This window comes from Sander vitreus, chromosome 6, assembly GCF_031162955.1.
Source record: "Sander vitreus isolate 19-12246 chromosome 6, sanVit1, whole genome shotgun sequence".
Classification (NCBI taxonomy): domain Eukaryota; kingdom Metazoa; phylum Chordata; class Actinopteri; order Perciformes; family Percidae; genus Sander; species Sander vitreus.
In genome coordinates, this window is record NC_135860.1 from 32,722,352 (window position 1) to 32,735,976 (window position 13,625).

General features: G+C 40.1%; 2 protein-coding genes and 1 long non-coding RNA gene across 3 annotated transcripts; 2 read left to right on the forward strand and 1 right to left on the reverse strand.

The window, feature by feature from the left end:
- Positions 1-1,670: 1,670 nt before the first annotated feature.
- On the reverse strand, positions 1,671-6,821 carry fbxo43 (F-box protein 43). Its single transcript, XM_078253794.1, has 6 exons — positions 6,669-6,821; positions 4,650-5,536; positions 3,753-4,508; positions 3,266-3,368; positions 2,742-2,936; positions 1,671-2,551 (listed from the first exon to the last, which is right to left on the reverse strand). Exons 2-6 carry the CDS (start codon positions 5,465-5,467, stop codon positions 2,303-2,305), a joined length of 2,121 nt encoding a protein of 706 aa, XP_078109920.1. The 5' UTR covers positions 5,468-5,536; positions 6,669-6,821; the 3' UTR covers positions 1,671-2,302.
- Positions 6,822-7,266: 445 nt separating this feature from the next.
- spag1b (sperm associated antigen 1b) lies at positions 7,267-9,294 on the forward strand. The gene is made up of 4 exons (XM_078251965.1): positions 7,267-7,412; positions 7,598-7,757; positions 9,018-9,140; positions 9,226-9,294. Exons 1-4 carry the CDS (start codon positions 7,267-7,269, stop codon positions 9,292-9,294), a joined length of 498 nt encoding a protein of 165 aa, XP_078108091.1.
- Positions 9,295-9,470: 176 nt separating this feature from the next.
- On the forward strand, positions 9,471-10,971 carry LOC144520116 (uncharacterized). Its single transcript, XR_013502173.1, has 4 exons — positions 9,471-9,795; positions 9,998-10,128; positions 10,302-10,408; positions 10,881-10,971. It is a non-coding gene; the product is annotated as an uncharacterized LOC144520116 (long non-coding RNA).
- Positions 10,972-13,625: the final 2,654 nt, after the last annotated feature.

Sequence of the window (13,625 nt, forward strand, 5' to 3'; positions counted from 1 at the left end):
CTGGATACAAAAGATTGGGTTCCACTGAAACAACAATTTGGCTAGTCTGGGAAAGACCAGCAAAAAATGACATACCACCAGTCACAGAATATACAAGCATGTGTTTTTCTAAAAGCATTCCTTTCATGATAAATGGCTTTAATAGACGTGGCTTTTGTTATTTCTGTATTACTATGTGTATGTCTAGGTTGCAGGTTAGCGTCAGTCGGCCATCTGACCTGTACAGGGATGGGACCCTAAGGCTTCTTGCAAGATGCAGGAAGTAGGGCAAGTCTTAAACATAATCACAAAAAGCTACACAATAACCACAGTGTAATGCATTGTACTGCTAGAGGTTAACCCTCCGTAATCACTGACAAATGCATTCTTTCAAATTATGATCATAATATGTGATAAGGTCACAGCTAATCTTTAAAAACGTGTTCAGGTGATAGCAGAGCTGAGGTAATGCGAGCAAGAAAGAAACTGCATGAGCTCTAGACACAGCCTAGAACTTATCATTTCAAAAGTGAATAAGAAAAACTGAATACTAAGTTTAGTAATAATATAAAAACATGTTATAGTAATAAACTAATGTAAACATAATCCATGCATACTATAGGAGGGGAAACTACATTTGTTTTTTTACAAAAAACAAATCAGCCTAACACTTGTACTACCTGTATTCATTATAGCAGTCACTTTGAAGGAAAAAGGGCAACCTTTCTTCGATGATCCATTGAATTCCTTGCTCTCTGTCCAGGCACTGTAAAGGTCAAGGAGACAGATTCCTCAAGCCAAACCTCTAAATCTACATTACAGACTTTCTGCTTATTTCCAAAACCAAATATATCCAACTCCTGGTTTTCACATAAAGGAATTATTCACTACTTACACAGATAGTATAATGGTTGTCTACTGGAGGGGTTTTGGCCAGGGCTGTGGGGTCACCAGTAAGAAGTTGTGATTTGCTGCGACGTAGGACTGATCGGATTCTTCTGGAGACAAACTCAGCTGCTCCATTCACTACTTCAAACTGCCCGGACTCCTGGTTATACAGCAAAGCCTCTGGGAAAGACTGGAAACAGTTGCGAGGGTATAAAAAGGGCGTAAGAGTGTTGTCAAAACTATGCTATAACTATACATTAGAACTTCTTTACCGGCAGACTTAAGAAGTCATTGAAGAAGTGAGCCAATACATCATCAGAGGCCAGAGAGTTCGCCTGCATGGAGAATAAGAATAAAATAGTACAGGAGTAAGAACCATCCAGTGGAAGAGGCAAAGGATAGACGTTTTACCAAACCCAAACTGCTGTTACAGTTAGGAAATGTTATTAATCAAAACTTATACTCACAAAATTTCCAGCAGTAAGATGGGGAAACTCTTAAAAATACAAAGTCATACTTCAGTTACCAAACACCTCCACCAAAAATTAAAAAGAAAATTAAAACTTCCTAAAAGTACTGCTCTTACCTGTTGAAATTACTCCACACATTGTTCACTTTAAAAATACAAACGCCTGTAGAGGCTTTTTTTTTAAACTGGCTGCCCAGAAAGTCGAGCCGGACCGTCACATTTGAACATTCGGGCAGCCACAAACCTCTCTGTGTAATTACAGACACACTGCAGGTTGCCATGGAAGCGGACTCATTTTCAAAACACAGGGGGCGGTAAAAGTTTAACTAGAAAAGAGAAAGAAAGTTTGTTTATTCTTGCAGTTAAGACCCAAAAATTACTTTAAAGTATTGACAGAATGTACATTACTATCTATTCTAGAATCACTTGCATGAAGTAAAAAAGTTAAATGAGAATGACGTTGTTGCAGTTTAGACAAGGTAAGGTCATACCACTAGAGGGCACCAGACACTAACACATTCATTTGTACAGATTACAACAGAAACTCACTCCAAAAACACCAATTATTTCACAAATGAGACAATCATGTTAAAAAAACAAAAACTAATTTATTTTAAAACTGCTCTGAAAACACATTGGTAAAAGTTGAAAATCTCAGAGGAATCCCAAAAAACATTCTGTACAGTTGATCAATGTGTATGAAATAGTACATAAACAGCAAAATGTAATCATTGTTCTGCTGGTGAGACTTCCTTCACATTCATAATTAAAAACACAAGTAAGAACTGTGTTGGGAAAAAAAAAAGTGAAAATACAGTACAAGGACAGGCACATAGACACATTGAAAAGTACAGACGTGCTCATTTACGTGCTACAAATCAGTTTCCTTGTTGCCAAGCCATTAGGCAAAAAATAAATCCTAAAATGCCCCCGGCATATTAAACAGGAATACAGTTCACTTTCTGCTCATAATCTCCTAACGTTTCGTTTGCTTTGAGCACTTCCTGGAAGTAGTATGTCCTTCTTGCGGCGGCCTACGGACTGGCTGCCACACTCTCTAGAGCCGTGGAACGAACACAAGCAGGCTGTGCAAAACTGGAAACCACAGTCAGCTCTGCTGCATACACCCTCCCCTTTCACTGAGTGACACTTTGCGGGATGCTGACATCGAGGGCAAGGCTTGAGGCACTCATCATTGAAAAGGGTTTTGGCAACCTGAAAGAAAAAAAAAAAAAGACTTAAAGTAATGTTTTACATCAACTTCCCTCAGTCGTTCCTTTAATTAGATGAATTAGAAACCCCATTCATCCTCCACTGAACAGCAATCAATACAAAGCAATTACAAGACATCCAAACATTGCATAATCTATTGAAGGAAATCCAGTGTAATCATTTACAAACTCACTTCTAAAAACTTATCCCGTTTGTGGCTGCTGCCTGAATTCAAGGCGCTGTGCTGGGATGGGGTTAAAGTGCTATTTCCTGACTGCGGGGTGCAGTAGCTGGACGTCCTGGACTGGGCCTGAACGGTCTTCAGGGCCGACCTCTTAAGCAGAGCGAGTCTGGTCTCTGCGTCAGGGACGTGGACAGCACCACTGAGCTATGGGACAACAGCACAAAGTTAGAAGCTCATTTCAACTATTAGTCACTGTTAGTTGACATCCATATTGATTTTTCACTAAATCATATCAGACAGAAAACTGCTGTTATACTGGTGTCTATGAGATTACTTTTTATTTTTTTATTTACACTGCTGACCATCAATGTCATAGCAGATGTTTTTCCTTTGCAGGCAGATGGATAGAAAATACCTGCTTGAGGAAGACAGCAAAGCCACAGTGCACTATGTAACAGCCCGTATATGGATAGGAGACCCGCTTGTCATTGGCCAGCCATTAGCAATAGCGGCTACTATGGGCAAACTGTTACCTCAAGAGCAGCCTCCACTTCGCTCAGGTGGTTTCTTCTCTTAAAACTAGCTCGCTTGTCTTGTTGGATGATTTCGTTCCATGTCTTGCACACCTGACCACACCTGCCCAACACAAACAAATGCATGCATTAGACCAATATTTTCAGCCCCCATTGAACTTTTAATACAGACCGTGTGCTGCTGTGACCGTTTGTTAAGCCTCATGTCTTGAGTAGGTAATCAGGCAAGTCCTGTGGTTTGCTCGAGGCAGCCATGTTATGTATGAATCCTACAGGATTCTGTAGAATTTATGATTTTATTCATACATTTATCAATAACAACGCTGCCGTCACAAGTATTTATCAGTTTAATAAATCTAATTGGAAGTCAAACTACTGAACCTTTGAGAAGTAAGGAAGGTGTGCCGAGTTATACAGTAGATGCAACAGAAATCTGAAAGCAAATAAGATATTACTTTGTATACGAGTAGAAAACATGAATTCGTACATGTAGACGCTCTCAGAGGTCAGGTGGCTGAGGATGACAGCCAGGATGTGCCTGAGGTTCCTCTTCTTCAGCTCTGTGAGTATGTCCACCTTCCTCAGGCCCATCTTCCTGCCGATCAGCCCTGCCAATGGCATGGTGGTCCTGAACATCACCGGGGTCTCAGCCAATGCTGCTGTGGACTTCAGCTGCTCCTTTAGGCTTGGACTTTGGCCAAAAAACATGTGGGCTTTATAGTGGCACATGGCATGAACTAGCTGCAAAGCTGGAGTCAGAGAGAGATTGACTGGGGTTGTCCTGAGAAGAGTTGCATCTGGATTAGCCGGAGCTGTGCTTAGGGGGGTCATGTTTTCTGGCCTTGTTGTAGGATATCTTAGTGGGGTGGCATTGTCTTGTTTTGCAGAGGGGAAACTATCAGAGGTCCTGCTATTACCACATTTAGCGGAAAGGACACTGCGAGGGGTGGCACCGTCACCAAAAACATCATCTTCTTTAGAACGGCTGTGGCACTGATGAAGAGGTACACGCTTTTTCTCTGTTGGGTCTTCCTCTGACTGAGAACCCCCCTCTTTAAGTGTTGAAAGCCTTTGCTGACGCTGCAAACGGGAGCGCCGCTTTGCCTCTGCGAGATTTGGGGTTTCACAGTTTCCTCTGGAGGCAGAGAGCAGCAGCTCCTGGAATGAGCCATCATGGTCCACAAAGGAGTCTTGGGATTTATCAAGGGCCAGGGAACTAAAACCACTGTCTTCACACAGAGACCTGTTTCAGGGTTAGAAGAGGGTTATTAGACACGTTTTCCCAATTGTATGTAGGGAACATTGCTTTATTAATTGCTTCTCCAAGTATTCAGCTGGGAACATTTACAACATTTAGAGAGTCAAGTGTCTAAAAAGCACGTACCGGACATATTTGGGTGTATGTGTGGAAGACGGTGTGCACAAGACACTTGAGCTGTCATTTAGGTTACTTGTCACAGAGCTGACTGGTGATTGAGAGTTTTCCTTAGAAGAGGCGGGAAGGGATTTGATAAAACATGGAGTCTCAATATTATTTTGACCAGAGGCAGAAATACTCCCACTGAAATCTTCATCTGAGAGTGAAACTCTTCTCTCAAAACTGGAAGGGTAGCCAGAGTTGAGTTTGCCATCTTCGAGAAGAGTGGAGGTCCTCACCTGCGCAAAGAGGAGACGACGTTTCCTACCAGATAGTGGCAGTACCAGATCATGGTCCGATTTTAAAGTGCTTGATGCTAAAGCCCCCATCACAGTGTCTAGGGAGTCAAACGACACACTGAGCCAGTGTTCAGACCTGACACTGATGGAAGATTCAGTCTTTCTGGTGCATGGTGATTTTGCATTGTCAATTTTGACATCTGTGGTGGGTTTGCACATTAGAAGTCTGTGTCGCAACGAGGCATCTCTTTTGTATACTTTAGGAGTTTCACACCAGCTTACTGACGATTGCCGCTGTGTTCCCCTCGAGTCTTTGCCCAAAGATCCAAATGCTTCCCTGGTCCTCTCCTTAGGTGTGACAGAAAGCCTGAGGTTCTCTTTTGGCGTTTCACTGTATTTTACCGGAGACAAAGACCGACAGGAGTCAACTCCACTGATGCCTTGTGGGCTGTGGAATAAACCACTGTATCCACTGTCAGAGCAGTCATAACCTTGCGGGCTTTTGCAGCTCTCAAGGTAGACGTTTGATTCAGGAGTGCACTGCATTTTCCTCCTCCTGTGTGCACTTTTTGTCCCATAAACTGTGCTCACCAAGTGGCGATGATGTCAACTGACCTGCAGACAACAAAAAGTAGTGAGTGAACCTACTCGAGGAAAACTGAGCAGCATGAACTGAGACTGTCTGGCAACTGACAAGTTAATTAAAGCTAGGGAAACTAGCGTAATTGTTTGCAAGGTCTTCCCGGGTTTCTAATTAATGACCGGTGCTGTTATATTGGGACTCACTTTCTGATAAAAGATGAGCCAAGTGATAAAATGATGTCGAAAGTATCCAAGTCGTGCTCAGCGTGTATACTGTAGGAGCAGTTTGTTAAACACAAATTGTCAAAGAAAGTCAGCAGGTTCAACACCAAACATTCTCAGCCGTTTCATCAGCGTTGCTATGAGAGGGCCTGTTTTCGATTTAAATCCCCCGTCGCGTGCTCTCTGGGATGCCGCTATAAAGTGAGCTATAGCCGCCAAAACGAGGACACCGGGGACTCAGACGAGGGTCAACAAGGGGGTGTGCCAAAACTATTTTATACCTAGTTCATTTCTCGTTACAACGGTTAACGTACAAAAAATAGCGGTTGGTAATCAATTCTGGGTGCCCGGAGGCCAAACATAACGTCGACGAGCACAGAGAAAGTGTAATCGTTAAATTACACTTGACATATCGATGCAGAATTCATTATAACGTTAGCTAGTTAAATGCATTTCAGACTAAGCTAAATTAAAAAGAAAACTTTAATTTTACATAAAAACTAAAACGCAGTAACGTCTCACAGACATTTGTTAAAATAATTAGCATGACGTGAACACACCTAGCTAGCTGTCGGATTGATATACTGTTATATCTGAATCCATATTGTTAACGTTACTTTGTCTGTGTAATGCTATCTACGTTGATAAACGTAACATTAACCAATGTTATAAACTTAAGATAAGCATAAACAAAGCCATTGTCAAAGAGCCATTAGGTTTTCGTTCTTATGGATTATTTCCATCAACAGTTCGAAATGTTCCGCTTATCCTTGAGGGTCGCGGTGGGACTGGAGTCAATAACAATGATGTAATAATGATAAACTGACAAGTTATCAACGTTAGCCTCCTAAAACCGCGACCACAGCTAACGTAAGGTAATGGCTTCCCAGAAATATATCGTTAACTATTTAGCTTTACGTAAATCGCAAACAAAAACACTTACCGCTAGCTACATAAAACTGGGCTAACGTTAATGCATGGGCCGTGGACTCTATCCTGTCGGCAACGTTTTTTCCTCCGCCTCAGTTTGCACGCCTTGTCGCTACTTCTGTTTGCTACATATTCATCTGCAGGCAACTAGCAGCCACGTTTTCAAATTTGGAGCCCACTGTGGACTGTGTTACGTGTTTCCGCTTTGGAGTGCAGCTTCCTTCTACTGTGTAGATGTTCCGTCCATGTGTGGTTACCATAGTAACAGACCCCGCTTTTATCCAAAGAGGCCAAACAGCAACAGGTAAAGCTATTTACTTTATTTAAATAGCATTCATTTAAGTTAACATGACGTTTATCAGCTATAAGGAACACTGACATTTTTCTAAATGAAAATTCTGTATTGCCTTAACTTTAATTCCTCAAATACGAACACATTACGTTAGGCTAATCACGTTAATTTCATCACAGTGAGTCTGTAACGTTAGAGCTAACGCTAGCTAGCGTTACCATAACTATAATGTTGGGTTAGCTTTAGTGAGCGAGTCTACTATTAAAAAAACAACATTGTTTTAACATAATAACTGAGTAAACTGATACTCTTCCCAGGTATGAGCGCGGATACAGTTTTCTCTCTTCAAAACCAGTCCACCACCATTGACTATAGCGGGAAGGTCCCTGTGGAGCACCTGGATTATGGTTACATTGAAAAATGCAAAGATGTAAAATACCTGGAGCAGATCTTGAGAGTACTGAGGTAAAAGTCACATGAGGTGTGAAGAGATAGAATTGATTTTGTACGTTCATCAAATCTTCTATTCCATATTGTTGGTTTGCTTTTCTCCACCATGACACAATGCAGTCTGATAAACTTGACTGAAAACACTGCAAGGAATTTGTGCTTTCAGAAAATGTTTCTAAAATGTTTTACTTTGTGCAAAGATCTGGCGATGAGGGCATTTATCCTCACCTGATTCAGTTCTGTGAGAGTCACTTGGAGAAACTGGACCCTAGGAGCCGAGTTCTCAGGAAGGAAACCCCTGTGGCCACAGCAGCCAGCCTGTCTAATGATGAGTGGAGCCAAATTGTTGATGAGTTGAAGGTATGCTTCACATTATAGTACACTTTTCTTATCAATCCTGTTTAATTCCTGCTCTCTTTTTTTGTAGCCTTCTTCTCTGAAAATTAGGCATTTTGATATTACAGGTTTTTTTTCGATTGCTAGATGACAGTGGGCACAACTTGTGCAAAACTCTAACTCCAGTCTGCACAGCAGCAGTTCATGTCGACCAAACTCTAGTTAGTTTTTCATTGCTTGAACACAGTTTTCAAAACTCTACATACTTATCCCATGGCTTTAACCACAACCTGCACAACGCTGTGGATCTACAGCACTTTGTTCAAATGCTAACATACTTCTGTCAAAACTGTTAACCACACATTCAAAACAGTACGGATTTCAGCCTGGTGCATTTGAAACACTTGGTTTATTGTTTTAGACTTGTTAGTGAACACATACTGTATATACAGTATATAGGGAAAGCTCATAAAGCCTTTTTTGGAAATAAAGAAACACCAAATAAGAATGAAAGAGTTATGCATTGTACCGTTTGAGAGAAAGAGAGTGAACAGGTAAAAGAGCAAAAATACCAATATGACCAGGTAAGATGTCTGAGGTTACATACACAGTTGTGAAAATGTGAAAAACACTTTGTTTACTGTAGTAAAACTGCACGCTTATTGTTTTTCACAAAGTAATGGAGGTGTAAGCAATGGGAACATCACAGTCATTAGTATTTATAGATGATGTAGGTTCACGGCAAGAGAAGACATTCATTTTGTTGATGAAAAAAATGTGTAAAACTTCTGGACTATTAATTGGAGTAATTGCGTAAATTGCTACGGACAAAATAAAAAATAAAAATATATATATATCTATTAACTGTAGGTAAGCAAACTGAGGACTTTCATTCATTCTTGTTTACCTCAAAACTTATATAAAATAAAAAAGGAAAAATAATTTCACTCTTTTCTTATAGCAAATATTGATTAGTCACTTAAATTATTGAAACTGTAAAGATGAAAAGTTGGTATTTTGTGTATTGGTGTTTGATGCTAGTGTTTTTACTCTCAGTGGGTTATGAGTGACAGTGTGTGTTGTCTCAGTGAGCCTGTTCTGAGACGTGTGTGAAGAGTTGTGTTGCTGTGAATGAGTTTAGCAGGTGATGTGAACTGTTTAGATCAGGTGACTGTTGGTAGTGCAGACTGTAGTTAGAGTTTTGCACACGTGGCTTCAGTTGTGACCACTGTCTTTTAGCAATCGGGAAAAAATAATAATAAATAAATAATTTGTTCTTTACAGACATGGCAAGATGAAACCAAAAAGACTGAGACTTCACTGAAACAGCAGTCAATGTTTGATGATCTAGTGAAGGAAAATATGCCACCTATAAGAGGTTCCAATTGCTCCTTTCCACTAAGTCAGGTAAAAACAGTCTCCAACGATGTGCGTACCATGTACATTTATGTACACAAGAAAAATACTAATATGAAGTCTTATGTCATCACAGACTTCAGTTCCAAAGAGGAATCCTTCAAAACATGCTCTCCCACGTGATTATCGAGAATGGGACAAGTGAGTCATTTTGTCTTTTATTTAGTGTACTTGTCTTTTATATTCAGAAGAAAGCAAAGGCCTTAAAAGGTCCTTAAAAGCATCTTTTATTACGATGATCCACAGTTGATGCTGTTGTAGAGCATAATTTAGCAGAATATCTTACGTTAGACATGTATTTCAATGTTTCCAGGTTTGATGTCGAAAAAGAATGTGAAGGAATCGACGGAAATTCTGTCAAAAATGATCCAGCTGCCATTATAAACACAGGACACCCCAAAATCAAGACTAAAGTGGATGCGTCATGTAACGTATTCTGTATAGCAGCTCATATTTATTTTGTGGTCAGGGCGAAGCATTGTGTATACTTAAGTTGTGTGGGTATGTGTCTAAAATGTGTGGTCTCTTCAATACATCCAGTGCTGACACAACAGCAAAAGCTCCTTCTGTCAACTCGTGAAAAGAATAAAGGCAATGAAGCTTTCAGAGCAAAGGATTATGAGGAGGCAGTTGCATACTATTCCAGGTCAGGCTCTTAAAACATTTCATTTGTTATAGAAAGCCTTTAACATCTCCTAAGGGGATTATATTGTGTTTCCTGGCATTTAATTAGGCTCCTGTTGTTCATTTGGGTCGGATTCCATTCCCATTTTAATGTACCTTGAAGTATTTGTCCATTAACCTCATTATAATGAAAGGTTTGTTTTATTTTTGCCCTTCTATTACAGGAGCCTTTCCATTATACCAACATTGGCTGCATACAACAACAGAGCCCAGGCAGAGATCAATCTAAAGCACTGGCACAATGCCATGAGAGACTGTCTGAGGGTACTCGAGCTGGAACCAGGCAATATGAAAGGTGCTTTCCTTTTTTTTTGCGCTACCTCAAGAAACAGTTCATTTTGTGAAAACCTCTTTTGTGAATTCTTCTTTTTCACATACTACATTTGCAACTTTACAGCACAGGAGTTGGCAGCAGCTTTAATGTATGTAATGTCTGTATACTATATGTGATTTATTTTTCTTCATCAGCCCTGCTACGTCGTGCCAGAGTTTATATTCACATGGGCAACTTCCAAATGGCTGCTGAAGACCTGAGGGTGGTGCTTCGGGAAGAGCCGCAGAATGCTGCAGCCACTGTAGGTGACAGAAGTACTGAGGCATGTTGATTACATGCCAGTAGCCGTTGCGTCCACTAGGTGTCACTGTATTTGTGTGAGATCAGGTGCTTAAAAACAGATTGCAGCTGCTGCAAGGTATTAATAAAATCATATGTAGTCTTAGTTATTACTGCAAATTGAGAATAGTGTTGCTTTTTCAGTTCTATGTTAATGGTGAGCTCAGGGTGTATTTTATTTAGTCATCACCTTGAGGACATGGTTAATGTTAATTATTATTAATTACAATAATTATGTATTTAGGGATTTCAATGTACGGTGGGTGAATGGGGAGACAATGTTCCTTTTACTTTGCCACACAAGGCATTTTCTATAGCTCTGTGGAATATGGGTGATAATCACTAGGTCTGTCACCTTTGCTGGCTTACATAACAGAACTGGGTTGGGCTCCTGCTGTTGACAAATTATAATGTTTGAATTATTTGTGGTTTAGCAACTTCTGTCTGAAACTGAGAAGAAGATGAAGGAATGTCAACCAGAGCCGCAAAGCAAAGGCAAAAAAATCCTCATCCAAGAAGTAGAAGAGGAAGATGACAACAATAACGATGAGACAAAAGCAGAACAGCCTGGTGAGATTGTCTAAACACCTCCATAATCAATATCAAGACACAAGCAAGTGACCGTTTATAATTTCCTGAATCCATCCAGAAATGATTCTAGCATTTTACAGTTAAAATATTTCTGTATCAATGTACTGCCTTGATTCTTCATCCTTGTTCACCAATTATTACTACTGATCTCAAATTAAAAACTAACAACCAGATACCTAGTGCAGTAGATCCATAGCTCTATGGTGGGTACAATTACTGTATTTCAGTTTTACATGGATGATACTATCGGTACATTTTAGCTTATCACAGAAATATTGGTGCTGAGATGTACTGTATGTCAACCAATAACACAAAATTGTAGTACAGAAATGCAAATGAGATATATTTGCAAAAGTTAAGATACAGTGTCATAATTACCAAGCTTTTTTCCATCAAAGAGAACTGACAGAACATGTCTAATTCATAATTATTTAATAACCACATTTAAAGGATCCTTATCAAAATACTGTTACATTATGTATTTATGTAAAAAAAAGAAAAAAAGAAGAAGAAAAAAAAAGAGTGTTGGCTGATAAACCGTACATTTTCAAAGATCCATAGTCAATTTAATATTGGTTGCCCTACTTCACAGAATTTAAAGGACCAGTGTGTAGGATTTAGTGGAATGTAGTCTCGCCAGACCTTCCTCCACAGCGCTGCAGAGGAGGGTCTGGCTAGTCCACACAGCATTCTGGGATGGGAGAAAAACGTGTTTCTTTAAACCAATCACAATCGTCATGGGCGGCGCTTAGCACCGGGAAAAGCCGCAGTGCCTCTGCAAAATAATCTCGGGAAGGAACTTGTTTTGGTGGAACGTGTGTACGTTCAAAAGTAGTTTTAGTCAGTGCGACAGAAAACTCAGATTGGACAGATAGTCTAGCTAGCTGTCTGGATTTACCCTGCAGAGATCTGAGGAGCAGTTAACCATAGTCCTCACAAATCCACCGGAGGTTAGAATTCCAACACAAAGGAAGCCCAGGCAATGGATATCGGGCCTAAATGATTGAAATCCGGCAGAATTTCCATTGGCACCGGAGCAATTCTGGAAGTGGAACGTCGAGGTTATAGACTAAGTGGAATGTACCAGTGAGGTTGCAGATTGCAACCAACTGCTAAATACCCCTTCCCTCACTCTTTCCTTTCTAAGCGTGTGGTAGAACCTACTGTGGCCTTCATTTAACGTAAAAAATGCAGCGTCTCTCTCTAGAGCCAGTGTTTGGTTTGTCTGTTCTGGGCTACTGTAGAAACATGGCGCTGTAACAAGTGGGCTCCCTATGTAGATATGAACAGCTAATTATGTATTAGGGATTTCAATGTACGGTGGGTGAATGGGGAGACAATGTTCCTTTTACTTTGCCACACAAGGCATTTTCTATAGCTCTGTGGAATATGGGTGATAATCATTAGGTCTGTCACCTTTGCTGGCTTACATAACAGAACTGGGTTGGGCTCCTGCTGTTGACAAATTATAATGTTTGAATTATTTGTGGTTTAGCAACTTCTGTCTGAAACTGAGAAGAAGATGAAGGAATGTCAACCAGAGCCGCAAAGCAAAGGCAAAAAAATCCTCATCCAAGAAGTAGAAGAGGAAGATGACAACAATAACGATGAGACAAAAGCAGAACAGCCTGGTGAGATTGTCTAAACACCTCCATAATCAATATCAAGACACAAGCAAGTGACCGTTTATAATTTCCTGAATCCATCCAGAAATGATTCTAGCATTTTACAGTTAAAATATTTTTGTATCAATGTACTGCCTTGATTCTTCATCCTTGTTCACCAATTATTACTACTGATCTCAAATTAAAAACTAACAACCAGATACCTAGTGCAGTAGATCCATAGCTCTATGGTGGGTACAATTACTGTATTTCAGTTTTACATGGATGATACTATCGGTACATTTTAGCTTATCACAGAAATATTGGTGCTGAGATGTACTGTATGTCAACCAATAACACAAAATTGTAGTACAGAAATGCAAATGAGATATATTTGCAAAAGTTAAGATACAGTGTCATAATTACCAAGCTTTTTTCCATCAAAGAGAACTGACAGAACATGTCTAATTCATAATTATTTAATAACCACATTTAAAGGATCCTTATCAAAATACTGTTACATTATGTATTTATGTAAAAAAAAGAAAAAAAGAAGAAGAAAAAAAAAGTGTTGGCTGATAAACCGTACATTTTCAAAGATCCATAGTCAATTTAATATTGGTTGCCCTACTTCACAGAATTTAAAGGACCAGTGTGTAGGATTTAGTGGAATGTAGTCTCGCCAGACCTTCCTCCACAGCGCTGCAGAGGAGGGTCTGGCTAGTCCACACAGCATTCTGGGATGGGAGAAAAACGTGTTTCTTTAAACCAATCACAATCGTCATGGGCGGCGCTTAGCACCGGGAAAAGCCGCAGTGCCTCTGCAAAATAATCTCGGGAAGGAACTTGTTTTGGTGGAACGTGTGTACGTTCAAAAGTAGTTTTAGTCGTGCGACAGAAAACTCAGATTGGACAGATAGTCTAGCTAGCTGTCTGGATTTACCCTGCAGAGATCTGAGGAGCAGTTAACCATAGTCCTCACAA

What these genes read in the sequence shown, in the direction of transcription:
- spag1b (XM_078251965.1), top strand. Translation starts at nt 7,267, where the DNA reads ATGAGCGCGGATACAGTTTTCTCTCTTCAAAACCAGTCCACCACCATT. An exon ending in AAATTGTTGATGAGTTGAAG is followed by an intron (nt 7,758 to 9,017) that starts GTATGCTTCACA and finishes TGTTCTTTACAG; the next exon opens with ACATGGCAAGATGAAACCAA. An exon ending in GCTCCTTTCCACTAAGTCAG is followed by an intron (nt 9,141 to 9,225) that starts GTAAAAACAGTC and finishes ATGTCATCACAG; the next exon opens with ACTTCAGTTCCAAAGAGGAA.
- fbxo43 (XM_078253794.1), bottom strand. Translation starts at nt 5,467, where the DNA reads ATGCAGTGCACTCCTGAATCAAACGTCTACCTTGAGAGCTGCAAAAGC. An exon ending in ACCTCTGAGAGCGTCTACAT is followed by an intron (nt 3,369 to 3,752) that starts GTACGAATTCAT and finishes TGTGTTGGGCAG; the next exon opens with GTGTGGTCAGGTGTGCAAGA. An exon ending in AAGTGGAGGCTGCTCTTGAG is followed by an intron (nt 2,937 to 3,265) that starts GTAACAGTTTGC and finishes GTTGTCCCATAG; the next exon opens with CTCAGTGGTGCTGTCCACGT.